The 25,009-nt window shown below is 51.8% G+C and overlaps 1 protein-coding gene across 8 annotated transcripts in view; it reads right to left on the bottom strand.

Annotated features, from left to right (window-relative positions):
* Positions 1-391: 391 nt before the first annotated feature.
* BCAR3 (BCAR3 adaptor protein, NSP family member) overlaps positions 392-25,009 on the bottom strand; it is a 105,168-nt gene continuing 80,550 nt past the window's right edge. For 3 of the 8 annotated variants that reach the window (XM_036446489.2, XM_036446491.2, XM_036446494.2), the window contains 8 exons: positions 23,696-23,799; positions 21,491-22,155; positions 15,916-16,031; positions 10,999-11,170; positions 7,614-7,725; positions 7,254-7,264; positions 4,964-5,180; positions 392-1,018 (listed from right to left, as the gene is read on the bottom strand). In XM_036446489.2, the coding sequence (XP_036302382.1) occupies positions 840-1,018; positions 4,964-5,180; positions 7,254-7,264; positions 7,614-7,725; positions 10,999-11,170; positions 15,916-16,031; positions 21,491-22,155; positions 23,696-23,799 (1,576 nt within the window). In that variant the 3' untranslated portion in view covers positions 392-839. Of the gene's footprint in view, positions 1,019-1,535; positions 2,027-4,963; positions 5,181-7,253; positions 7,265-7,586; positions 7,726-10,998; positions 11,171-15,915; positions 16,032-21,490; positions 22,156-23,695; positions 23,800-25,009 lie in introns of those variants that run through there. The other 5 variants (XM_045584327.1, XM_045584328.1, XM_036446492.2 and 2 more) reach the window with 4 other exon arrangements.

Genomic DNA, 25,009 nt, shown 5'->3' with positions numbered 1-25,009 from the left:
TAATAGAAAGTATACCCTTTGGGAAGTAAAGAATCTAGAAAACTTATACTAATCAGAGGAAAAATAACAGTCAACTGTTTTTGAAACACTTGTGATGGCATGAAATACACTAGCTTCTGGGTGCTCACTCTGTGCCCGGCGCTGTGCGGCACACGGGGGTGGTGAGGCGAGCTTGCAAGCACCACAGCTTGATTTTCAATCCGTGTCTTCTGCTCTGTATCACTGGTCACTGTCTCCCAAGCCAGAAACCTCCCATTGTCCACGTCAGACCATTGTTTTTGTTTTGTTTACTGTCAGAACCTAGTGGCTCCGGAGGAGGGTGACCCAGCAAGGTGAGGAGATAAAGTTATTGTACTATGATGGTGGCTTAATAGTAAAGATTCTGGAGACAGTTTCACAAAAAAGATATATTTTCATAGGGCTATTTACATTTTTTCATAGTTAATGAATATCATACAACTGATACTGTCTGCAATGTTTCATGCTTTTAAATTCTTTTCTATTTACACTTTCCTGACATGGAATTAAAACTAAAGTGGTTAAATACCTCAGTAATAGAATGCAACCAGTCAACGTAGCTAGTGTCTTCTCTCAAATTTGCTGATCAACATTAGCAATAGTTACCTTAATAATAAATTATCTTTCATTTAAAAATCAGTAGTAATTTTAAACAACTCATAAATAAGTGTGCTCTGTGCAATTTACATGTTTAATATCCTGTGGATACTAAAAGCCTGTATGTTGTCAGATTTGCACGTTATTACTTCTTCAAATGATGTTTTTCCAAAGAAGAAACTGGAGAAGCCTGAAGCAGTATCTGAACGTTCTCTGGAAAGTCATCAAAGCTCTGCTTGCTTTACAGGAGGAGGCTCCAGTTTACGTGAGAGGGCAGTTAAAATCTGGTTGAATTTCTCATATCTCTCTGCCTGGTTGACTTGCGCACCTTTGCTGCCCCAGAGCAATCGCATTTGAAATTCAGTCGTGATTATTTCACTCATTTCTTCATCTGGTTGAAAACCTAATATAAACAAAACAAAACAAAACAATTTTTTTTTCCAGTTCTGCCTAAACCAGTGTAGAAAACAGATGGAAAACTCGCTCATTTAAAGTAGGATCAAAATGAACTTCATCTCTCAGAACTTTTAAACAATCCCCCCAGGTAAAGCACAGGATCTGCTGTCTGTAAGGGGGACCTGAGCACCGGTAGAGAAAGGGTAACAGTGAGCTCACTCAGCTACGGCAGAGGAACATTCACGTGCACAAGCCACGGTGGGTTGTGCTGTGAGAGGGAGTGGTCCGAGTACCTGGTGGGCTTTTACAACTTCATCGATGTATCATGTACATGTCATGATTCACCCATTTTACCCGCACCACCATCACCACTAGTTATAGAACACTTCCGTCACCCTAGAAAGTTTCCCTGTGTTCCAGTGCAGTCAGTCCCCATTCCTACCTCAGACACACACCCCGCCCCCCCAAATCAGCATTTTGTTGCTATTGTTTTGCCTTTTCTAGAAATTTAATACAGACTTATATAACATGGACTTTTGTGTCTGGCTTCTTTCGCTGGCATGGTGTTTCTGAGATTATTCTATGTTGTTGTGTTATCACTAACGCATTCCTTTTTATCGTCGTATTCAGTTACATGGACATGTGACATTTTGTTTATCCGTCCACCAGCGGGTGGGCATTTGGGTTGTCTCCTGTTCTGAGTATTATGAATAATGTTATGAACATTTATGTATATGTTTTTGTGTGGATATGTGCTTTTCATTTCTCTGAGAGTGGAAACACTAGGGCATATGGTAAATATATGTTTACTTTTAAGAAACTCAAACTCTTTTCCAAAATGGCTCCACCATTTTATATTCTCATCAGTAATACGAAGATTCTATTTTCTCCACAGGCTGCCAACCTTTAGTATTGTCATTCTTGCCATTCATTATCATCTCTGGTGTGTCTATTCAAATCTTGTTTGTCTTCTCATTGAGTTCTAAGAATTCCTAATATATTCTAGATATAAGTCCTTTATAGATATAGAGAGGAGCAAAAATGAGTTTACAGTTGTGAGTATACAAAACAGTTTATTCTTGTATTTATTATTATTTTTCACATACACAACTATAAACCTCCTTTGGTCCCGTCCTGTATGTTTGTCAAATATTCTTTTCTAATCTGTGCAGTGCTGTTTCACTTTGTTACTAGTGTCTTTAAAGAGCAAAATTTAAAATTTTGATTTATCAGTGTTTTCTGTTATGGTTCATGCTTTTTGTATCCTAAAAAAATCTTTGCCTAACCTAAGGTCACAATGAATTTCTCCTGTGTTTTTTTTGTTTTTTTTAAATATATACTTTAAAAAATATTTTTAAATTGAGTTTAGAGAGGAAGGGAGAAGGAGAAAGAGATAGAAACATTAATGATGAGAGAAAATCATTGACTGGCTGCCTCCTGCACATCCCTAGTGGTGACAGCCTGCAATCTGGGCATGTGCCCTGACAGAGAACCGAATCATCATCCCCTTGGTTCGTAAGTCCACACTCAACCACTGAGACACACTGCCAAGACTCCCGTGGTTTCTTATAGGAGCTTTCCAGTTACTTTTACTTTACTCATATTTTGGTTCTATGATCATTTTTTAATTAATTATTATGTATGGGATGAGGTAAAGATTTTTTTTTTGCATATAATAATCAATAGTTCCAGCACCATTTGCGGAAAGACTATATTTTATCCAATGAATTACTCGACACTTTTGTCAAAAATCAAATGGCAGGCTGGCTGGGTGGCTCGGTGGGTTGGAGCATCACTTGGTGCACCAGGAAAGGGTGTGGGTTCGTTCTCCAGTCAGGGCACACGCCAGGCTAGATTCCCAGTCAGGCATGTGCGGGAAGCAACTGATAGTTGTTTCACTCTCACAGCCGTGTTTCTTTCTCTAAAAAGTCAATAAACACAACCCTAGCTGGTTTGGCTCAGGACTAAAGAGCGTTTGCCTGAGGACTAAAGGGTCCTGGGTTCGATTCCAGACAAGGGCACATGCCTGGGTTGTGGGTTTGACCCCCAGTGGGGGTGTGCAGGAGGCAGTTGATCAATGATTCTCATCATTGATGTATCATCTCTCTCTCTTCTCCCTTCCTCTCTGAAATTAATAAAAATATATATTTTTAAAAATCAATAAAGACATCCTTGGGCAAGGATAAATTTTAAAAAAATCAATTGACTAAAAAAAGATTGAAAAAAAGACAGTTGACAACTATGTGTGTAAGCCTATTTTTCAACTCTCCTCTTCTCTAAAAGAGAACTATCTGGTCTACTTAAGGCCACGGACGCTCAGTCAACTCTTAGAAAGGGGAAATCTCTAGCCAAAGAGTCACACAAGCATGTGGTTCTCATCCTTATTTTTCTTTTGAGAGAGAGAAACTTTGATGCAAGCAAAATATTGATTGGCTACTTCCTGCATGTCCCGACCTGGGATCAAGCCCGAAACCTGGGCATGTGCCCTGACAAGAATCAAACCAGGGACGTTTTGGTGGACGGGAGGACACCAAATCAACAGCCACACTGGCCAGGGCCCTCATCCTCCATTATTGCTGGAGTGCTGTGCTCTGTCGTTCAACATATTCCCACCATCTAGGTCAGAGGATCTTGGTGGGTGAGAGGATAATAGATAAATTTCAGTCCATCTTTCCCTGTGATGCCAGAATATCTTTGACAGATAACCAACCAGAGGCCAGATGACAACTTCATTCATTCAGTTAATATGCTTTGAGCCCCTACCCTGGGCTGGGTGCCAGGGATATGACGGTGAGCAAATATCTACCCTTAGGGAGTTCACAGTCAGGCCCAGCAATGGGAACTTGCTCTGTAAACCTGTAGCAGGATCAACCGAGAAATACTATCTGATACCTTTGAAGTAATTTGCTATAGAACAACTTAAAGCACACTTTTGGCTTAGGCACCATCCAATGTAATACATTTATTGGCTTTATATAAGCAGGCACTGTACTATCTGGTGAATTATGTGCTTTTATTATTTAAGTTCTACACTGCTAACCTTGGAGAACATTCTGAGGAAAAAAATGAAACAGGTATATAATGCTTACACCTCTATCAGGCACAATGCAAACTATTTAGCCCTAATCTCTGATTCTGCGGCAACAGCATTGTTTTACTGTTAAATAATAAGCCTCTGTCACCCCACTAAGTTCTTAACCTTGTGGATCAAACTGTTGGCTCTTGAAGAAATTAAAAAATTAGGGAGGATGAGAAAAGAGTCGACCCTGATAACTGCCTCAATCAAGTCCTTGTTTTTGCATTTGCTTCCTAAATGGTCTTTTTGCCTAAAAGCCTTCAGCCCTTCCCCCCTCTCTCCCCCTCCCCCCCCTAGAGGCCAGATCTGAGGCACCAATGTGACCACGTGATGGCACCTCCCACCTTTCCCTCCCACTTCCTTCTTCAGCCTGGTTGGCCATTCCTGAAGACACACTTTACACTAACCCACACCCACGTCCTTGTGTTTTGTACTTTCCCCCAAGCTCTCCTAGGGCCTGTGCTTGTGTTGGACCCTTCCATGCTAAGAGCAGGGAGCTCCGTTCCCAGCGTGACTGGGAAGAAATAGGCACGCAGATAAGTGAAGTCAAATAAAACTCTGACTCCTTAGGTTGGCCCGTCATGTGTTCTAATGGTAATTATTAGAGGTAGGAGAGCTGCCCAATGCTTTCTTGACCTTTTCTCTCTCTATTCTATGCCAATGACTCAACAGAATACATACAAAGAAGAGAGACGCAGGGCCCTTAAGTCAGGAATTCAGAGGAAGTAATGACCAGTCATGGAGGAAACAGAATTCCCATGTCTCAATCTTTCCTACTTGGCCTTTTCTAATTGAGAACATCCGTGCTCTTTTATTCCTTCATTCCAATGACTATTCCGAGTGGACAGCAGCTTATGAAGAGCAGCCAGCTTTTACCTTCCAGGATCCTCTCGGCATTCACTCGGTAACTATGTGCAGCCTCTGCCATGCAGCGGGCTGTTGTCAAATGGTTCATCATAATCTCACAGCCTTCGTCAGTCTTTTCCCACGTGTCAGTTCCTTCAAAAATGACAGCCTGTCGTTCCATTAAAGTCACAAGAGGCATCAGCAGGGGGACTGATATATTGTTTGGGAGGACACACGTGGACTCTGAAAAACAAGGGGAACATTTTTGTCCAGATCATTTCTTTCTCCCAAAGTTAAGATGGTGAGGTAGGAGAATCCTAGTCCCACCTCCCCCCTGGACACATTAAATCTGCAGCTAAATATGGAACAACTGCCTCTGGAAAAAGGAACTCCTACAAATCAGGCCAATGAGAGAGGCCCACGTGGAAGCATGGAGGAGAGGCTGGGACACAGTCTCATCATAAACCCCAGGCCCCGTACAGCGACCCGCAGTCGGGAGGGAACTCACAACCCAGAGCTGCTCCCTGAGGAGCCAGGGGCTTGAACCCCACATTGGGCTCCCCGACTTCTGAGACCTGTGCTGAGAGTCAAGTCTTCAAAAGTTCTAGCTTTAAAAACCAATGGAGCTCAAGTTCATGAGACCTACAAGACTATAATCTGAGAAATAGCTCTTAGAGAGCTCACATGCTCTGAGTCACCTGCCCTGTGCTCAGCGAGAGGGCTGTCATGTAATTTAGCGGACAGGCACCATCTTCATACTCTGCCTCATTCTAGCCAGTGGGTGCCTCTATTTTTAAAATACTAGGCTCCTCCTGTTTTTTCTCTTTCTTTTAATCTTCACCCAAGGATTTTTTTTATTGATTTGAGAAGACAGCTATTGATTGTCTCCCTTACATACCCCGACACCCTGGGTATGTACCCTGTCCAGGAATTGAACCCACCACCTCTTGGTGTATGAGATGATGCTCCGACCAACTGAGCCACATTGGCCAGGGCTTTTCTTCTCTTTTTTCTGTGGGAGCCATCTATAAGCTCCTCCGCAGTTTGCTCGGCTCACTGGTCTCTTTCAGAAAGGAGCCCACATCCTTGTCTGGCACCCGATGTTCACGGCTGCTGCCAGGGGCCACCTCCACAGTGCCAGGCGCTGGTGGCCAGTGGGACTTGTGCCCAGGGTGTCACAGGACTAACCAATGGAGAAAGAGTTCTTAAACAGCCACTGCCCCAGAGCACAGCAAGAGGCACAGCTCTGTGGCCTCAGAGCTTAGATCATAACTGAGAGGCAGGTTTCTAATTAAAGACACGTCCGAGGGTTGATTGTAATCCTTTGCAGAGACCTCAAGGGGGAGTGGGGGGGCACTACTTGGTGCTCTCCCAGAGGAGAGCTTTTACATGGAGCTGGTGCCCTGGTTTTTGCAGCCGCACCCAAGGGCTTCGCCCTGGTCACGTGACTCAGAGAAAGTTGTTTTCTTGGGTCCCATTGGATCATAATAATTGGAGAGGGAGTGCTGGGCAGGCTCCCCCTTCCCTGCCCAGAGAAGACTAGAAAACAGGCCCGTCTTTCTGTGAAAGAGGCCAGTTTGCTTGTCCTGGAGCTTCCCTCTGAGGGGTAGGTTCCGGGGATGGCACATGTCTAGGAGGTGTTCTCCGGGAACACAGGCTGGTGAGTAATACCTTTGCACTCTTTGGTATGTCCATACGACCCAAAGCAAACCACAGATTCAATGCAATCATTATAAAATTCCTATTTTTCACAGCAATAGAACAACCAATCCTAAATTTTGTATAGAACCAGAAAAGGCACCAAAAAGCCAAAGCAATCTTCAGAAAGAACAAAGGGGGAAGCATCATGCTCCCTGATTTTAAACTACATTACAAAACGACAGTAAGGAAAACAGTATGGTACTGGCATAAAAAAAGAAAAAACCCCACCACAGACACAGAGAGAATGGAATAGAAAGAGAAAGCAGAAATAAACTCACACACAGATGCTCAAGGAGCCAATATTCATACAATGGGGAAAGGACAGTCTTCAATAAATGGTTCTGGGAAAACTGGACAGCCACATGCCAAAGAATGAAACTCGACCACTATCTCACTCCATACAGAAATTAATTCAAAATGGGCTAAAGACTACAGGTAAGACCTAAGACCATAAAACTCTTAGAAGAATACACAGGTGGTAAGCTCCTTGACATTGGGCTTGGTGATGTGTTTTTGAACCTGACACCAAAAGCAAAGGCAACAAAAGCAAAACTAAACAAGTGAGACGACATCAAACTAAAAATTCTGCTCAGCAAAGGAGACCAACAAAGAGAAAAGTCAGCCTACAGAATGAGAGGAAATATCTGCAAATCCTATATCTGATAAGGGATAAATATCCAAAATACTATATAAAGGACTTTCAGAACTCAATAGCAAAAAAGACAAAAAACAAAAACACCAATCTGATTTAAAAAGTAGGCAGAGGACCTGACTGAATTTTTTTTTTTTTTTTTAAGATACAGCTGATCAAGGGATACACACTGGGAACGAATGCTCTCCTCCATTCAGGACAACATGGATCCTGCAGGCCACTCCGAGCTCAGAGCATGCCCTGCTCAGTGCTTTGACCAAACCAGAGCAGACACAACCTGTGGTCCTATCGGAGCCACTGGGGCAGCTCAGCCGACCCTGCGCTCACCTCGGCCCTCGTGCAGAGCTTTGCTGAACGGCTTCAGCTGCTTCTCGTAGAGGATGGCGGTTTGGGTGTGCTGGCGCCGTAGGGCCGTCCACGTTTCTTCCAGCCTCGTAATCTGAAAAGAAGACAGATGTTGCTATTTTGTAAAAGGTCCTTCTTTAAAATGACTTTAAAAGTTTTTTAAATATGTTTTTATTGATTTTAGAGAGGCGGGGAGGGGGAGAGAAACATCGATCCGCTGCCTCCTGCACACCCCCTATGGGGATTGTGCCCGTAACCCGGGCATGTGCCCTGACTGGGAAGCAAACCAGCAACCCTCTGGTGCACAGGATTATACTCAACCAACTGAGCTACACCGGCCAGGGCTAACGTGACCTTCTTGCTTAAATTTTTAGAATAGATGATAGATGCACATGTTAAAAAAGTCAAAGCAGTTGGAAGGAGTGTACAGAGAAAAGTCAATCCCCCACCCTTGTCTTTGTCTGCATTGCTCTGAAGGCAGGGACTAGTCCTCTCATCAGTTTCTTGTATGTGTATGTATGTCTGTGTGAACACACACACTCCACTTGCAAATAAATAAATGCACGTCATACGACACGTTTTTTGTTCCTTATTTGGAAACCTCTCCTATAAGTACATAAAAAACAGCATAGAACCGCCTTATTTTTTCTTCAGCTTCTGTATTATGTCCCACTTGCAGGATACACTACATTTTAACCAGCCTCCAGTTTTCAATGACAAAATTCCCTCGTGAAGATTTTGCAAACGTGCACACGTGTGGCAACAGGTGGAGGAGAAACATCCAGAAGCGGAACCCCCGGGCCAAGGAGCGCCTGCACTGTAAAGGCGGGTAGAGCTGCCAGCGGGCTCCCCCGGAGGCCGCACCGCAGGGACGCTGTCGGGATGCGGGGCCGGCAGTCCCACGGGACTCTTTTTTTAAAAAAAAATATATTTTATTGATTTTGTACAGAGAGGAAGGGAGAGAGATAGAGAGTTAGAAACATCGATGAGAGAGTCATCGATCAGCTGCCTCTTGCACACCCCCTACTGGGGATGTGCCCGCAACCAAGGTACATGCCCTTGACCGGAATCGAACCCGGGTCCCTTCAGTCCCCAAGCCGACGCTCTATCCATTGAGCCAAACTGGTTTTGGCTCCACGGGACTCTTAAGTTGTCACGTCTGAGACACGGGGGACTGCCCAGGCCGCGTGCTGCCACGTCTCATTCCTTCACACCAACATGGGCTCCTGACCCTGGCTCCCCTCAGACAGACGGTCCCCCACGCACGGTGACACCGCAGGCCTCAGTGTCTGCAGTTTCTACATGAAGCCAAGCGGGGAGGAAGCGCGCTAAGATCTAGGGAACCAGCGCCAGCTCAGGCAGCTGAGGAATTCCATCTAGTCCTCGCAATAATACCCTGTGAAGCAGGTATTTAGGCCTCAGGTTACAGATAGAAACCAGCAGCGATGAGGGCGTGCTTGCTTGAGGTAGCACAGCTGGTCAGGGACAGAGCGGAGCTGCATTTCACGCGCCTGTGTGTTCCAAGGGCGAGGGGAGCAGGGACCACACCGGCGGACTTTCTGGGAAGGAAAGGATGTGGGCCGGTCTTCCTCCGGCCACCCACCACGCTGCCCTCTCCCCCACGTCCCTGCGCTTCCTCAGCCTCCAGCTTCTCCTTTCTGAAAGAGCCCTCTGCCCGAGGCTCTCCGGGGATGAGACGCCGGAGAGGAAGCGGCCGGGGGGCTCTAGTGCGGCAGCGGGTTTGGCTGGCGAGACACAGACGTGATGTGATTCCTCTGGGGTTTCCGCTGGGTCTGCCACTTCCCTCCCCAAACAGGCTGCCTCACGGGGCCCTGAGCTCCTGGGGAGAAGTCCCTGACCGCAGAGTTTGATGCCAGGGGCGGCAGCCAGGGAATGCCACAACGCACCCTTTTTACCCCTCTCCGGGGGAGCTCTGGGCTGGGGGGCTACTCACACAGCCCAGCTCGTGGGCCAGGCTCTCCAAGTTGTATACAGGTTCGGATAAAGAGGAAATAAATCTCATGCCAACCGAATGAAAAATCAGAACTCCCGATGCTGCGGAGGCCAGTGTATCATGAAAATACGGCCGGGCCTGCCTAGTCCCAGCATCAGCCCTACCCAGTCCCAGGGCATCTAAAGTAAGGTGACCAGACGTCCCGCTTTTGGCGGGACAGTCCCGCCAAAAGCAGGATGTCTGGTCACCTTAACCTAAAGATGTCTGTATACTTTTTGTTACATTCTAACTGGGGCTGACACCCCCTCCCCGATGTTCCTGACGAAAGAACCAAGTTGTTAGACTTCTTGTTTCTAAGGTGACCTTGCTTTCAAGTGGGAAATCGTGTTCCTAACAAGCCCCCACAGGGCACGTGTCCGTAGCTGCCCTCCCAGGGGTGACACTGGGTGTGAGGGCCCGGGGGGTCCAGGGCAATCGGGCTCTGAACAGCCACGCTGGAGGGCGAGTGGTTTGGGGTTCCTGTTTGCAGACGGGGCTCACAGGGCTGAGGGCCGGGAGCACAGCCGGGAGGCGGGACCACAGGACCGTGCTCCTCTGTGTGGGCCGCCCGATTTCAAACACACGTTTTCCGTTTGGACACTCATCCTAAAAACAGCCCGTCAAAGCAGATACATTCAAAGCGCCCGATTTCAGAGCCTCTAACTAGGGGGCTATCTGGCAGATGATCCAGAAATCTGGAGTTTTTAGTAAGAGAGGCGAGGCTGTTTTAGGCAACCTGAGGAACATTCTAGGACAGTGGTCGGCAAACTGCGGCTCAAGAGCCACATGCGGCTCTTTGGCCCCTTGAGTGTGGCTCTTCCACAAAACACCATGGGTCTACTTTGAAGAGGTGGTGTTAGAAGAAGTTTACATTTAAAAAAATTTGGCTCTCAAAAGAAATTTCAATCGTTGTACTCTTGATACTTGGCTCTGTTGACTAATGAGTTTGCTGACCACTGTTCTGGAAGACAAAGCACTCTAGGGATTCTCGGATGTAAGCTCCCCACAGGGCTGTTTTCCGTCGTTGTCCCAAATGGCCCGCACGCGTGGTGACTCAGGGGGACGCAGTCCTTCCCCGGCACACCTGCGCCCGACACCGCATCCAGGCTGGTTCTTCAGGGACCTGATCTTGAGGGTGACTCTTCTTATTGTGCATCAAAGAGAAAGGATGGGCTCTCGGCCATTACCCATTGTTTTTAAAAACAGCCAAAATGCTTAGGACCCTATTCTTGGTTGGCCCCCGATCAAAGCAGCTTTCATTGCGAAGCCACTTACCTCTTGAGACTGGCTGACGCCCTGTGGGATGTGCTGAGTGTGGGCTCGCGAACAGAAAGCACACACAGGCCCGGGGCTTCGGAGCGAGGGGAGACGTACCTGCGGCATCTCCAGGGCTTTCATGATGGCCGAGAACGCGTAGAGGTCCCCCATGGAGTCCTTCAGCTCCACCGCCACCTGGATGACCCGATTGAGGGTGGCCGCTCGGTCCTCCAGAGTGCCCGTGCAGCCCAGGACGTCCACGGCGATGCCGATGGCCATGGTGCTGTGTCTGCGGGAAAGGAGGTCGGTGGTGAGCCCCAGGGTCAACAGGACGAGGAGGAAATGAAGCCAAACCAGCTAGGAAACAGATTGACTTCACACCAGGTGCTGTTCATGCTGCTGAGGTGAGCCGGTGGCTCAGAGAGTTTGGCTATGATTTCCCCGGAGGCCACCTCACAGGCTGGCTGCGGTGGGACCGCACAGGCCTCAGAGAGGTCACTATGCAGAGGCCAGAGGCCAGGACCTGGCCTTGTTCAGGCTGGATCTAGGGCGTGAAGAGGGACCTCCTCAGGCGAAATGCACAGGCTCCTTGGATTTACCTTCCACCATGAGAGACCCAAGGAGACACCAGGTCCCCCCAACACATGAGGGACTCCCCACTTAGGGAAGCCCCGGGCCATCTCCACTGAGCCCCCATGTGGGAAATGGAAAGAACAGAAAAAGGAGAGAATATGCTTGATCCAGGACAATGACAAAGGTGTCAGAACAAAGGAAGGAATGAGGAGCTAAGAATAGTGTCTGCAGTTCTGGTCAAGAGGCCAGAATGTGAGTGGGGATGTGGAGGAAGACAGAACAGCGGACTGGCAAGATGTCCCCGTTAGGTCAGGCTCTGAGAAAATGGAAATCTTGTTTGTATCTTCCAACAATGCAACTCTATAGGTTGACCTTACAGACCCAGGACAGGAAGCAGCGTGATTTTTCTCTACATGACAATGGGGCTCACAGAGAGTCTCCATGGGGCTGCTGAGGGGTCACACAGAGTCTCTGTAGGCAGATGAGGGGTCACAGAGTCTCCATGGGCTGCTGAGGGGTCACACAGAGTCTCCTATTGGTGGCAGGCAGCACAGACTGAAGTCCCTTTCCTTCCCTCTGAAAATCAGGGTTGTGGAGTTGACTGCACAAGGCCAGAATGGCCGCCATCACATTTCCTCCAGGCTGATACCAGTGCTGGAGGTGAAGCCCCAATCCATAGCATGGTTACTAAGATACACATGTTTGAAAGTCCGGGGCCACCTTGTCCTGGGAGCTCCCAGCTGAGGATGCCACTCCAAGGTCATGCTGCTGTCTTGTGCCCACAGGTGTGGGGCCCTCTCTCTTTCCTTGGGCATGATTCACCTCGTGCCTAGCATTACTAGTTTCCCTTGCTGGCCAAAGTCCCATCTAGGAAAACATCTTAGAAGATTTATTTGAGCCCAACTGGTGTCAACAGCTGGGAATCGAAATTTCAATGGATTGAGAACATGCTCCAGAGAATGGACAGTTTTGCAGCTTATTGTATACGTTAGACTCAGAGGAGGAGGTGTAAGAGTGTCACATGAAATCCACCGGTGGTAGATTAGGGCGGCAGGAGAACGCAAAGCTGGGCTATCACCGGGATGAGATATTGTAAAAAGCAAGACTGGGAGGCACATGCTTCTCTCCCATGGGTGGGTGTGAGGCAGCTGACATTTACAGCACAGAGAGATGGTATGTGGGCAGCGAGATAGCAATGTGTCTCCTGCTCTGGTGCCTCCGAGGGGTCAGGAAAAGAAAATTACTCTGACATTTCAAAGGTTTGTTATCTTAGATGCACAGTGATAAAGGCTTCCAAGGTAACCGCTGACCTTTGTCAAGGAAGCTACAGGCTTAGGATGTGACTACCCACTCTGACCCGCTTTTAGTTGGGAATGTTTATGGTCAGACCATCCTGTGTGGCTCCTTTAGGTCTCTGGGTGTGTAAGGCCGCCACTGAGCTCATCCTCCTCCCCACTCGTTTTCGTCCACATGCTCATGTTTGTTATATAAGTAACGAGCCCTGCCCTAGCCAGTTTGGCTCGGTGGATAGAGTGCTGGCCAGCGGACTGGAAAGTCCCAGGTTTGATTCCGGTCAAAGGCATGTTCCTCGGTTTGTAGTCTCGGTCCTGGGCACCCCGTGCAGGAGGCCACACAATTGATGTGTCTTTCTCACATCCATGTTTCTCTCTCTCTCTTTCCCCCTCCTTTCCACGCTCTCTAAAAATCAATGGAAAAATATCCCTGAGTGAGGATTAACAAAAAATAAAAATAAATAAAAAGTAAGTAATGAACTCTGCCGTCTCTGTGTTTGTACATACTCAGGGTGGGGCACAAGTAGGCATGCAGTTGTGAGTATGTGAAACCGAGTTTTGGCTGTGTCATATATTAATTATTATATTATTTTCCATAGAACAACTGGAAACCTCCTTTTGCCCACCCTATAGGCACGTGTGCTGCTTGCTCGCAGTGTGGCCTAAGGTGTTATCTAACTGCTCCGTGCCTCGATTTCTTCATCTGTAAAATGGGGACAAGAGCAATTGTGAGAAATAGAGACTATTTGTAGGTATAAAAATAATCCAAGCATGTGGCACTGGTAGGCACCAGGCAAACAGTACTTGTTCCTATGATGATCTCTATGGTACATCTTTCCCTCTGTGTCTTGGTCCATTTTTGCCTGTCTCTTTTGCTTTATTTATCTCCCTCCTGGTTTCTTGTCTTTCTTAATTAATGGATCCTAACATAGAATTAAAGCCTATTTTTATCATCTGTTGTTTATTGAAGAGTGTTGTTACCATTTGCAAAAAGTTAAGGTGGAGCCAAACATCTTAGATGTTTCTTTTAACAAATAGTCAACTAATGTTTCATGTTGCATTTAGTCTATTTTTTATTCAGTGTTCTCCCCCCCCCCCAATGCTTTAATAGCCCTTTAATAAAAGACATATTTTCTACTTCTTTGAGACCTGGCATTACACCAATGGTTAACTGGCTAACTCTATCCCTTTCCATTCATTCAACCAGCATTTGCCTAAAGCCCCCTTTTCCTGCGGGCACCACTCTGGGAAAGACACCCGCCTGGAGCATCTGCTCCGGGGCCACAGGGGCTGGCAGCAGGGGCACTGACTGCTATCGAGTGGTGTGCCCCCGCGGGAGGCCTGGAATGGGCAAGTGGTAAATTAAGAAATAAAGAGTGGATTCGTATTGGATTCTGAAATGCAGGAAGATGATGTAATTTGGCCTTCCAGGGCCACTATACCTTCGACCTTTATTTAAACACATTGTAATGAAGAAACCGGCTCCCCAGACCCACAGGCTAGCCTGGGCAGGAAACAAGCAGGAAGTGAGAGCAGAGGCCACTAGCAACCAGGAGAAAGAGGAAATGGATGCAGACGGGAGTGGAAGTCTGAAAATAGCCAAAGGAGAAGCCCCATGCCTGCCGACCTCGGCCAGGGCCCCACGTCCAACACACCTGATGAGACCGATCAAAGGAGGCCGGGGGCGTGGGGAGTTTTCAGACTGAAAAAATGTGCCATGTGAGAAAGGGGGAAGTTGGTGGCACCGCTCAGTTCTGTTGAAGCCGTGACCACTGAGCCCAGACGACAACAGAGAAGTTAGTGGCCCTGAGACGCCAGGCCCTGGACGTGGGGAGGGAAGAGGACACGGGGAGAGGGAGGCTGGAATCTGGAAAAATCTGATCAGAGAAGCAAAAAAATTCAGAAGCCAGACCTACAATTGTCCAAAGGCAGTGGTTGGCAAACTGCATGCAGCTCTTGAGCCACATGCGGCTCTTTGGCCCCTTGCGTGTGGCTCTTCCACAAAATACCAAGGCCTGGCCGCGTCTATTTTGAAGAAGTGGCATTAGAATAAGTTTAAGTTTAAAAAATGTGGCTCTCCAAAGAAATTTCAACCGTTGTACTGTTGATATTTGGCTCTGTTGACTAATGAGTTTGCCGACCACTGCCCAAAGGCATTCGACAACAAGGATGCCTGAACAAAGTCAGCGTTTCTGGCTCCTGCCTCTCAGAAGCCTCTCATTCGGGTTCTGGCGTCTACGGTGGATGCTTCTGCGGCTGTGAAGCCACAACAGCGGCATGGAGCCTCCTTGTCTGCTGTGCAGCAGGCACCCCTGAAGGCAGTGGTGGGGACCCCCGGCCACCGGAAGGCGGTGCTTCCTTTCTCGGGCTGACATCCTCGGGCCACACTGCCCACTGGCCACGTGTGGCTACGGACACATAGAACACTGAGCAGCGGAATAAAGCGTCCTGTCCCTCCACACGTGGCTGCCACACGGAGACAAGAAGGTCAGCCGTCACAGAAGAGCCTGGGCCGGGGCTGCTGGCCTCAGGGCCTGGCTGACCATGACAACCCACACGTGTGCCGTGCCAATGGGAAATGGGTTGGAAAAACAGAAAGTTTAACAGGGTAGTCTTGCCCAAATCAACTGTCGTTTTGTGTGTCAGGAAGACCAACTTCTACGCGAATACGATAATCAAGGCTAGTGCTTCTTTTCTTAAAAACATGCCTTGCTATTTCTGTCTTTCTAATTTCTAAACATCCGACGTCCATGTGTGTGGGTTTACAGGGACAGCCAGGGCCCTGGCTCTTCATGAGGAGAAGACAGTGATTCTTCAAGGTCCGGAGGGGAGAGGGTCCGTGTGCCCTCGCCCTCTGACCTCTGACCTCTGCTCCCCCATCTGTCCACCCGTCAAAGAAAACGTTCAGACTCTGGTCTTCCCAGCCTTTCCCCAAACTCCCACTGAATTCTGAAAGCAATCTGGAACCGACGGGAGCGTGTTCTTTGCTCCCTGACTTCCTCTTCGTACGTCTCCAGGAATTCTCTGGCTGAGCCTCTGGGGAAAGTTGGCCCGGGCCACCCCTCCCCCTGACAGAAGTGGCTCAGGCATCAGTGCTGGGCCCCTCTCTGCTCTGGAGAGAGACAGGAGGACGGAGAGGGCCAGGAGTGCAGGGGACAGCGCTGCTCACCTCTCGATGATGTCCAGACGCAGCTGGTGGCCGTACGGCAAGGTGATGAGCTCCAGCCCTGAGCTCACGCCCATGTTCTTCCGCATCTCCTCCGAGACTTCGAGAATCCTAGCGACCTGCAGAGAACACAGTTGAAATACACGGCATCAGGAAACGGGCTTGCTGCGAACACACGGAGTTCGTGTGTGAACGGAAATACACTGAGCTGGACAGGGGGGATGTGCTGAACTTGTCGCAGTTCTATTTGAGCAACAGCCTCTGAAAAGTCAGTTTTAAATGTAATATTTGGGGATTTTAAAACACAAACTGGAATATAAAACCTGGGATGAAAGAACCAAAATTGTTCTGCCACTTTGGTGTTTCTGGCCTGCGGGAGCACAGAGCCGCTCCTCCGGCTTTTGTGTGAGGCAGGCTGGTCCTGCTGCGATGCTCAGCTGCAGACAGCACCGCGGGCTGCAGCGGATCCCACGTGGGAAAGCGGAATTGCGTCCCAGCGGCCCTCTCCGCATGCCTGGCCATTCGTGTTCTCACTTAAGGGCAGGCTGGCTGCTATTACCCCTCATTACGCCTCTCCGGGCTCCGTCAATGCATCACACGTCTGGAAACCATTAGACAAGCATGCAGAGATCGGAAACCCGGGGCCTCCCCCAGAGGGCTTTTCCTCCAAGAAAATCTGTGTGTTTGTCCCAGCCAGCAGCCCCCATCTCAGGCCCAGTGTGCAATCACACTCATCAGAACCAGGCATCGGCTGGCCCACTGTAGTTACTACATGTTACCTCGAAAGGTTGTGATGGAGCCAGTGCCTCTCTAAAATGGAGACAGCGATGCAGCGGCACCCTGACGCGAACAGCGGTCTCATCACGCCTGGACGCACGGCCAGCGCGGGGCCATTCCTCCCTCGCTCTGTGGAGCTGTCCTCCAGCGCAATGATCCTGGGCCCATGAACAGCCCAGATGCCTTCGCAATAGGCTCGAAAGCACATCTGGAAGTTTGGCTGTTATGATTAACCCTGACCCTTAACCTCTGTGGTTGAGCAGGGATCCGCGGTCAGCCTTGGGAAACCAGCCTGTGGGAACCGGCTGTCCAGCAGTGGGCCCCAGAATAGGATGCAGGATTCGTACCCTGCTCCCCGAGCCTCAGTTTCCCCTTCTCTAACAGAACCCTAAGGTCACCTTTCTCACGGACTTTTGCAAAGGCTCCACTGAGCTGAAACCCCCAAAGAACTGTTTGAAAATACAGGGTGTGAGTCATCGGCCACGTAGGAGGGGGACAGATTCTGGCTTGGTCTCCGGAAAGAGATTTACACCCTGACCACGGCAAGGCGGCCCAGATGTGCACGCCAGCCACCTGTGGTCACACACACTCCGCTTGCTTATTTAGACAGCTGCCGGTCGGAGGCTCCAAACCCAGCACATCTGTGGAGCGGCCTCCAATCCACGTGCTCTGTGGAGCGAGATTCAGGGGCTGGTCCTGGATCCGGTTTTGTTCTGGAAGCACCAGCATCCGGGGCGATCCCTGCTCTGACAGGGAAGGCTCTGGTCTGTTTTCCTTCCACGTAAACCTTCAAATCCCTGGTCACCTTCCCGGGATTGGATCAGAAAATGCCTCTACTCACTTGCCTGGTGGCTGAGCTATGGGACAAGGGGTCCTGGTGCTCATGGTGCAGAGCCTGGGTCAGAGGCCCTGGGAAACACCAGGGCCACGCAGATACAGGCACAGGCACAGGCACAGGCACAGACACAGACAGGCACAGGCACAGGCACAGACACAGGCACAGGCACAGGCACAGACACAGACACAGACAGGCACAGACACAGGCACAGGCACAGGCACAGGCACAGACAGGCACAGGCACAGGCACAGGCACAGGCACAGACACAGACGAGGGAGCAACAATCTTTACTATGAGCTGGACCCGGCAGGGCGCCATCAGAGCCCCACGATAAGGTGTTCAAGCCCCCTGGTTCTCTGAACGCCGCCTGCTCCTCCTGCTCCCGCTCCTCCTGCTCCGGCTGCGGGAGCTGCTGCAGGACCCAGGGCGCCTGCGGGGCATGCCCGGCCCTCCTCCCAGCCGCCTGGGGCCATCGGAGCTGCAGGGAGAGCACCGGCTCCGCTCGCCGTCAGAGGAATACCGACGGGCACTGTGTCCTCGCAGGCCTGTCGCCCTCACTTCGCTGCAGAGTGCTTGGAAGATAGCAGCCTGGCGAGGAGAGACTTCAAAACACGGAAGACCTGCCAGGACTCCCCCACCCCCACGACCTTCACTGCCCACAGAGTGCGTGTTCCCTGCCACGGTGTCTGACGTCGGAGTTTCTGCACGCGTGTGTCGTCTGCCGCCTGGAAGACGCTATTTGTATTCTTCATCCGGCCAACTCCTATTCAGCCTTCAAAACTCATCTCAGACATCCACCTGGCCCCCTCGCTGCCCCAGGCTCAGGACCCGGCCTCAGGGGCCCCACAGCTCCTGTGCCTTCCCCTGCAGAGCACTTCCCGCCTGCACTGTGGTCTGAATTCCTGTATCCCAGTCCCTCCCGCTCTCCCACCGTGACCTATCAGTTCAAGAGAGGCACTCTATCAGTCTGAACACGGAATACTACTCAGCACTTACTTGGCCTCATCCTGGCCAGGCATGGTATGGAGGGTAGTTGGTTTTATTCTCCTCCTTTTATCGGTGGGGAGAGAAAGATCAGGAGAGGGAAAGAGGCAAGATCACATTCAGACAGCTCATCCCCCCACGCACACACACACACACACACACACACGACAGCTCTTAACCACTGTCCCTCACTTCCAGCCACTGCGAAGACAAGTGGGTGGGAGAATGGCTCTGGGTGAGTGAGGTCAGGGCAGTCAGTTCCCATCTGCAGGTGTGTGTGTGTGTGTGTGTGTGGGGGGGGGGGGGTGTCTCAGTGGACGCCCACCCCAATCCCGGGAGTGGGGTGCAACATTGCTGGGCAGGCCGCCTTGGGGTGCTCAGGACCGCCTACTGTCCCGATGGCCTTTGTGGGTGTCAGCCTGGGCTGTGTGCACTGGCGGGGACCAGCCCTCGGGGCTCAGTGCTGCCCAGCACGCTGAGCTTCGGGGTGGCCTGTCTGGCTGCCGCTGCGCTCGGGCTGGGTGGGAACAGCCCGTGTTTATTTCCCTCGGAGTCACTGAGTGTGCCTGCTTTGTTGGCAGAGCCCTGGCCGGTGGTTCCAGGAAGAGGATAAGGAAATGACGTGGGCTCAGGAGGGAGGAAGGAAGACTAACCGGCTCGCCCTTGGGGAGCGTCGGGCAGGCTCCTGCTCCCGTCTTGGCCATGGCGGCTCGGCCTTCCAGGGGGGACTGAAGGCAGACGGGGGACTGGGGCCTCCCGGGATGAAATGCAGAGAGAAGCGGGACAAGAAAGAGGGTGGCTGCATGCTCCTTCTGCTGCAAACAGACACAAGGTCTAGTTTCATGGCCGCCAACGTGGGAGAAGGTTCTAGACCCTTCTGCACCAATGCTCAGCGTCTCACCTCCCACGTTCCCACCGAGGCCGGCTCGAGGCCACAAGGAAGAGGGTTCACTTCCTCCGGGGAACTAGGCAGTTACGTGAACCCAGACCTGCCTCTTCGAGGAGCCTGCTTTTCCGAGAACCTGGGCCGGTTCACGCCCGGCTCTGTGCGGGTGACGTCCTGCGGCAGGCACTCCAAGCCTCTTACTGTCCAAACAGGTTCAGCTGGCTTTACAGTGAGGACCCGGCCCGGTGATTATCCGGCCATTTGTGAGCACTGCCCAGGGCCACTCGGCCAACCACGTGAGCTGCCCGAGCAGCCCCTCCTGGCTGTCCGCTCAGGCCCCCCCCCCCCCGACATGTGTACACACACACACACACACACACACACACACACACGTACATATGCGCGCGCACACACACCACACACGCACACACACACCACGCACACATACACCCCCCCACGTACACACACACACACACACACACAGGTACATACGTGCGAGCGCACACACACGCGCACGCACACACACACCACACACATACACCCCCCCCACACACACGTACGCACACACACCACACACACCACACACACACACACACACACCACACACATACACCCCCCCACACACACACGTACGCGCACACACACACACACACACACACACACACACACACACCTCTCCCAGGCCTGGCATGAGGTCAGCTGAGTGATCCCTCAGCCCTGTTTTCAGGAAGGCGTTTGTTACCCTGGCATAGCCAGGCGGGAGGCTGCCTGCTGACCACGTGAGCCCTCAATCCATTAGGAGCTCCTTGAGGGAGGGGTGCTCAGAGACCACTTCCTGCCGTGATTTACGGCCTTAATAAAAGGAAATTTATTTTGGGAAGGCCAGTTCCTAAATAAGCCCTGACCTTTGAAGCTCATTGATTTCACGGAGCCTCAAACGAGATTGCAGATGCAAAGACCTGTCCCTTCCCCGAGGAGCAGGCTGGGCCGCCCGGCCGGAGACACCTGCTTTCTAGAAATCTCTCCCCGAGGGAGGAGCCTGCCCTGGGCCAGTTCCGAACAAAGGACGCCCAGAATAAAAGACACGCTCCCTTTAAGAAACGAGGGCGACGTAAACATACAGGTCTGCGGTCACAGGGGAGGGCAGGCACAGGGTGCTGGAGGGAGGGAGACTCGGGGTTTGGAGCCGTGTGTCCGGGCGGTGCCATTTTTGTGGTGAGCGACCAGACCTGCACGCCAGTATCTCCGTGTCTCCGCTTGCAGAGTGAATGTTAGCAAGGAGAGCCCCAGGAAACGGGATTCTGGGTGATTTTCATCTTTCTTCTTACTCTGCATTTTTATCATTTTTTTCCTGAATTTAGCAAGCATTACTTATTTTAAAAAATCAAGGTAACTTTAAAATGTTGATTACCCCAATAACCATTTAGTAACAATAAATATATAATGTGAATAAAAATAACCAAGCTCTGCTCCTGCAGAAACTACACTTTCATCCCCGTCCTCTTTCCTTCGCGCTTGGCTTTCCCAGCTCGGGCAGACGTGAGGCCGGGGAGGATTCTGCGATCAGCCCCAGCTGGGGGGTGCTGCAGGAGCCCAGACACCAGCGGGGCTGGGGGGGGGGGCTGGGGACGAAGGCGGGCGCCGGGCAGCAGCTGCCATCCCTGTGTCCCAGGTGAGGTTTATGAGCTTCCTGCCTGGGCAAAGGTGATCGTGGCCGGTGGCTCCCACCCCTAAAATAAACCCCCACACTGCTGTGATCTTCGGACTTCTCCTATGAACAAAGCCCTTCCACTCTGCAGGGGTGGGGAATGTCTGGCCCTCCAGCCCTATAAAGCCTGAGAAATCATTGGGTCTGGCCCTGCCAGGGCCTTAGGGGTGAGCTCATTAAATATCTGACCCAACAGAGCAGAACTAATATTTAGGTTGATGATTGTGTACGGCCCTCGAATGATGTTATGAATATCCAAATGGCCCTCGGCCGGACAAAGGTTCCCCGCCCCTGAGCCAAAGGGTGAGGCGGAGTGAGGCGCGGACAGATGCTCCTTTCCAGATGCTCGTCCGCCAGAGCAAACCCCGCCCGCCCGGGGCCCTACCTTGCAGTCCACGCTCAGCATGTGCCGGGCGATGACCTTGGGGTCGTTGCTGGTGAACAGCTCCTTGGCTCGCTTCAGCATCGCGGTTTCCAGGGGCTTGTTCTCGGGCGGGAGGAGCTTGGACACGAAGTCGTTGGGCCTGAAGGAGGAGGCGGTCTCCAGGAGGGGCATCGTGAACTCAGCCTCCTGCCCCCGGCCCATCTGCTCCGCTGCTGCTGCTGCCGCCGGGGGCGCCCCCGGCCCGGCCCTGTCACTGTCATCAAGAATCAGGTAGTTGGTGCCAGAATTCCGGGAGCCCGGTGCCCCATTCTGCTTGGCCTTCAGCAGCTCCACGTAGCTGTCCTGGGCGCCGAGGGCCGGCCTGGCTGCCCGGTCACAGCCCGAGGCCACCGTGGCGGGGCTCAGTTCGCAGTAGTTGGCCTCGGCGTGCAGCCAGGGGGACGGAGACGGGGGAGCCTTGAGGAGGGGCGCCTTGTAGGGCTTGGGGGGCGGCTTGGGGCACAGCTGGCTGTCCGAGCCCCGCAGCGCCTCCCCGGGCCTGGCGTCCGAGGGGACCCTCCGCGCCACCGCCGGGCTCAGCGTGGGCTCGCTGCCCGTCCGGAACACCGGGGAGCTGGGGCAGGGGCTCGTGTCCGCGCCCGAGGACCGCGGGGGCGTCTTACAGCCTGTGGAGGGTGAGACGGGGTCAGAAGAAGCTCAGCTCACGTGGGGAGCACACACAACAGAGCAAGCTAGAGTGACGGCGTCCCAGCTCTCCCTTCGTGCCCTACCTAGGCCATGAGTTTTCATCCCCTGAAGGTGACTGTGTGTGACCACCCATGCCCAGCCTGGAGACGGCTGGGACATCCTGAGGGCAAAGCTGGCCGGACCCCACAGTTCCGGGGGAGTTGGAGTCCCAGGGGCTGCCTGCTGGCAGCTGGGCGGTCACAGAAAGTCAGGGCAGTCAGAGCAGGGAAACACACGGGCTCCGCGGGGAGTGATCTGATCGTGCCCTCAGACACCCACGCCTTCAGCCGCCTGGCACACACACACAGGTCTCTGCTCCCTCTCAGCCAGGGCGGGCCCAGCGGGAGAGCTAGAGGCCCACTGGGAAGGAGGAGAAAGACGGTGCAACGCCCCCCATCGAAATGGTTTAAGGAGCATTAGGAAAATCACCGTGTGGTCCCAAGGACGGTCAGGCATAAAAAGAATGAAAGAGCCCTAAGCGGTTTGGCTCAGTGGACAGAGCGTCGGCCTGAGGACTGACGGGTCCCAGTCAGGGGCATGCACCTTGGTTGCAGGCACATCCCCAGTAGGAGGTGTGCAGGAGGCAGCTGAGTTGGTATTTCTCTCATTCATGTTTTTAACTCTCTATCCTTCTCCCTTCCTCTCTGTAAAAAAAAAACAACCCACAATAAAATATATAGTATTTAAAAATAAATAGCCGAAACCGGTTTGGCTCAGTGGCTAGAGCGTCGGCCTGCAGACTGAAAGGTCCCAGGTTGGATTCCGGTCAAGGGCATTGTACTCTGGTTGCGGGCACATCCCCAGTAGGGGGTGTGCAGGAGGCAGCTGGTCGATGATTCTTTCTCATCGATGTTTCTAACTCTCTATCCCTCTGTCTTTCTCTCTGTAAAAAAATCAATAAAATACATTTAAAATAAATAAATAAAAAGAAGGAAAGACGATCCCATGGCTACTGATATAATTGCTGACTCGGTTTCCCCACATCCCACACCTTCACACTCTTCTGGCGGTGAAAGGAGAACCGAGAGGAGGAGGGGTTGCTAGACAGCTGCTCCACCACAAGCCCGGGACCAGCCCCCCACCCGGTCCTGGGAGTGGACCACGCAGGCGCACTAGTCATGAAAACCCATGTTCTCGCGTGGGCTCGGAATCAGAAAACCTGAGTTCAAATGCTGGCTTATCCGCTCACCTGATCCGTGCCTCTGGGCAAGGCACTTAACCTCTGTGCCTCAGTTTCCTCAGCCTCGGAAAGGGAATAACGGTGCTCGCCTTGTTAAGAGGCTCAGAAGCTAGTGCTTAAAGCACCCAGCTCAGTGATTCCCATCCGGATCGAGTCCTACAAACCTCTGCAGGCAGAGCCCCAGGTCTTCCCCAAAGGAGGTGACCAGATGGAGCAGAAAAACAGCCTGAACGAAATCAGGGGAACACTGTCTCCCCCCCCCCCAACCCCCGCTCCCCCCAACATCCCCAGGGACCTACCAATCGGCAGGTAGCTCTCCGACTGGTGGGCTTTGAGGGATAAGGCTCTTCTGTCCTGCATGTGGTCCAGGCAGGCGGGCTGACTGCCGCTCTTCTCTTTATTTCTGGAGCGAAAGACAAGCCGGCAGAAACCTATCATTAAGTCATGAGCCTTTAAGCAACACGGCAGAGCGATTGCTCAGCACACAAGTGCCTCCGCATACCCCAACAGGCCCGGAATGTCTGCGGGTGAGACTGCTGATGGGGCGATTATGACAGGACGGTGCCGGGGGCTCCATCCCGCAGCCCCACCACCTGGTCAGGCCACAGCCCGGCCGGCCGGCCGGGAGGCCTCCTCTGGGCCTTCCCAATCAGCGGATCAGAGCAGGGGAAGCGTTTCAGAAGATTCTCAGGAAAACCTGATAAGCTGAAACGTGCACTTTTTACAGAGTCTAATCCAAGGAGGAACGACTTACTGGCCTGCCACTCTCCCACAAGGTTAACAGTGTCACGGTTTCCACTTCAGTGTAAACCTCAGGTTCCCCCAAACACTCCCCAGGCCCACCTGGGGGCCGGCACAGCCCCCTCCCTCGGGCGGGCGGGGCGGGGGGCGGCAGCTGGGAGGCGCAGGCCCGCAGGGGCGAGGGGGGACCGAACTGCCACACGGCCAGCTAGTGTGCCCCAGGCCTTTGCCAGTTCAGGTGGCAATGTCTCCAGCACCAAGGAACAGAATCTCCTCTCTGCTAGAAGAGAAAGCACTGTACAAGTTGTAATGACCTTTCTTCGGCCCTCCTACAAGCTTATGTTACAGAAATCACAACGTTTTTCCTACCTTTTTCAAGCACCAAAGGAAAAAAAACAAAACAAAAAAAACCCGATTTTTTTTTTTAAAAAAACCACCACCTCCAAATTCCCAGCAACAGAGAAATTCCAGCAACCCCTCAGAGATAAGGCAGGGCAGAGGGCAAATTCCACAAGGCAATGGCTTCTGAAAAGTGATCCTTAAGCAGTGATCACCGGGACAGCCAGGCTCCGCTGGCCACACACCAAGCTGGAATGCAACCTGGCTGGGCACACACCTTCGCCCAGGTGGCGGCCGGCCAGCCAACCCTCGGGCCGGAGTCAGGGACACGCAGGGGGGTGGGGAGGGGGGCGGGACGCCGGTCATTACTGACGTCGAGCCTACCCGCCCCCACGGCTAGACACTCCTGTGCCCGCCGCCTGTGCCCAGCGGGGACCAGGCTTCGGGGCTCTGCTCTCCGAGGGTGAGCAAAGGAGGCGCTCTGCTGGGCCTGCCTCCTTCATGCGGGGACTCTCCCATTCCTTCTTCCATCT

The sequence above is a fragment of the Pipistrellus kuhlii genome, unplaced genomic scaffold (assembly GCF_014108245.1).
Source record: "Pipistrellus kuhlii isolate mPipKuh1 unplaced genomic scaffold, mPipKuh1.p scaffold_m20_p_2, whole genome shotgun sequence".
Taxonomy (NCBI): Eukaryota; Metazoa; Chordata; class Mammalia; order Chiroptera; family Vespertilionidae; genus Pipistrellus; species Pipistrellus kuhlii.
The sequence above is the reverse complement of the archived record's forward strand: the minus strand, read 5'-3'. Positions and strand labels throughout refer to the sequence as shown.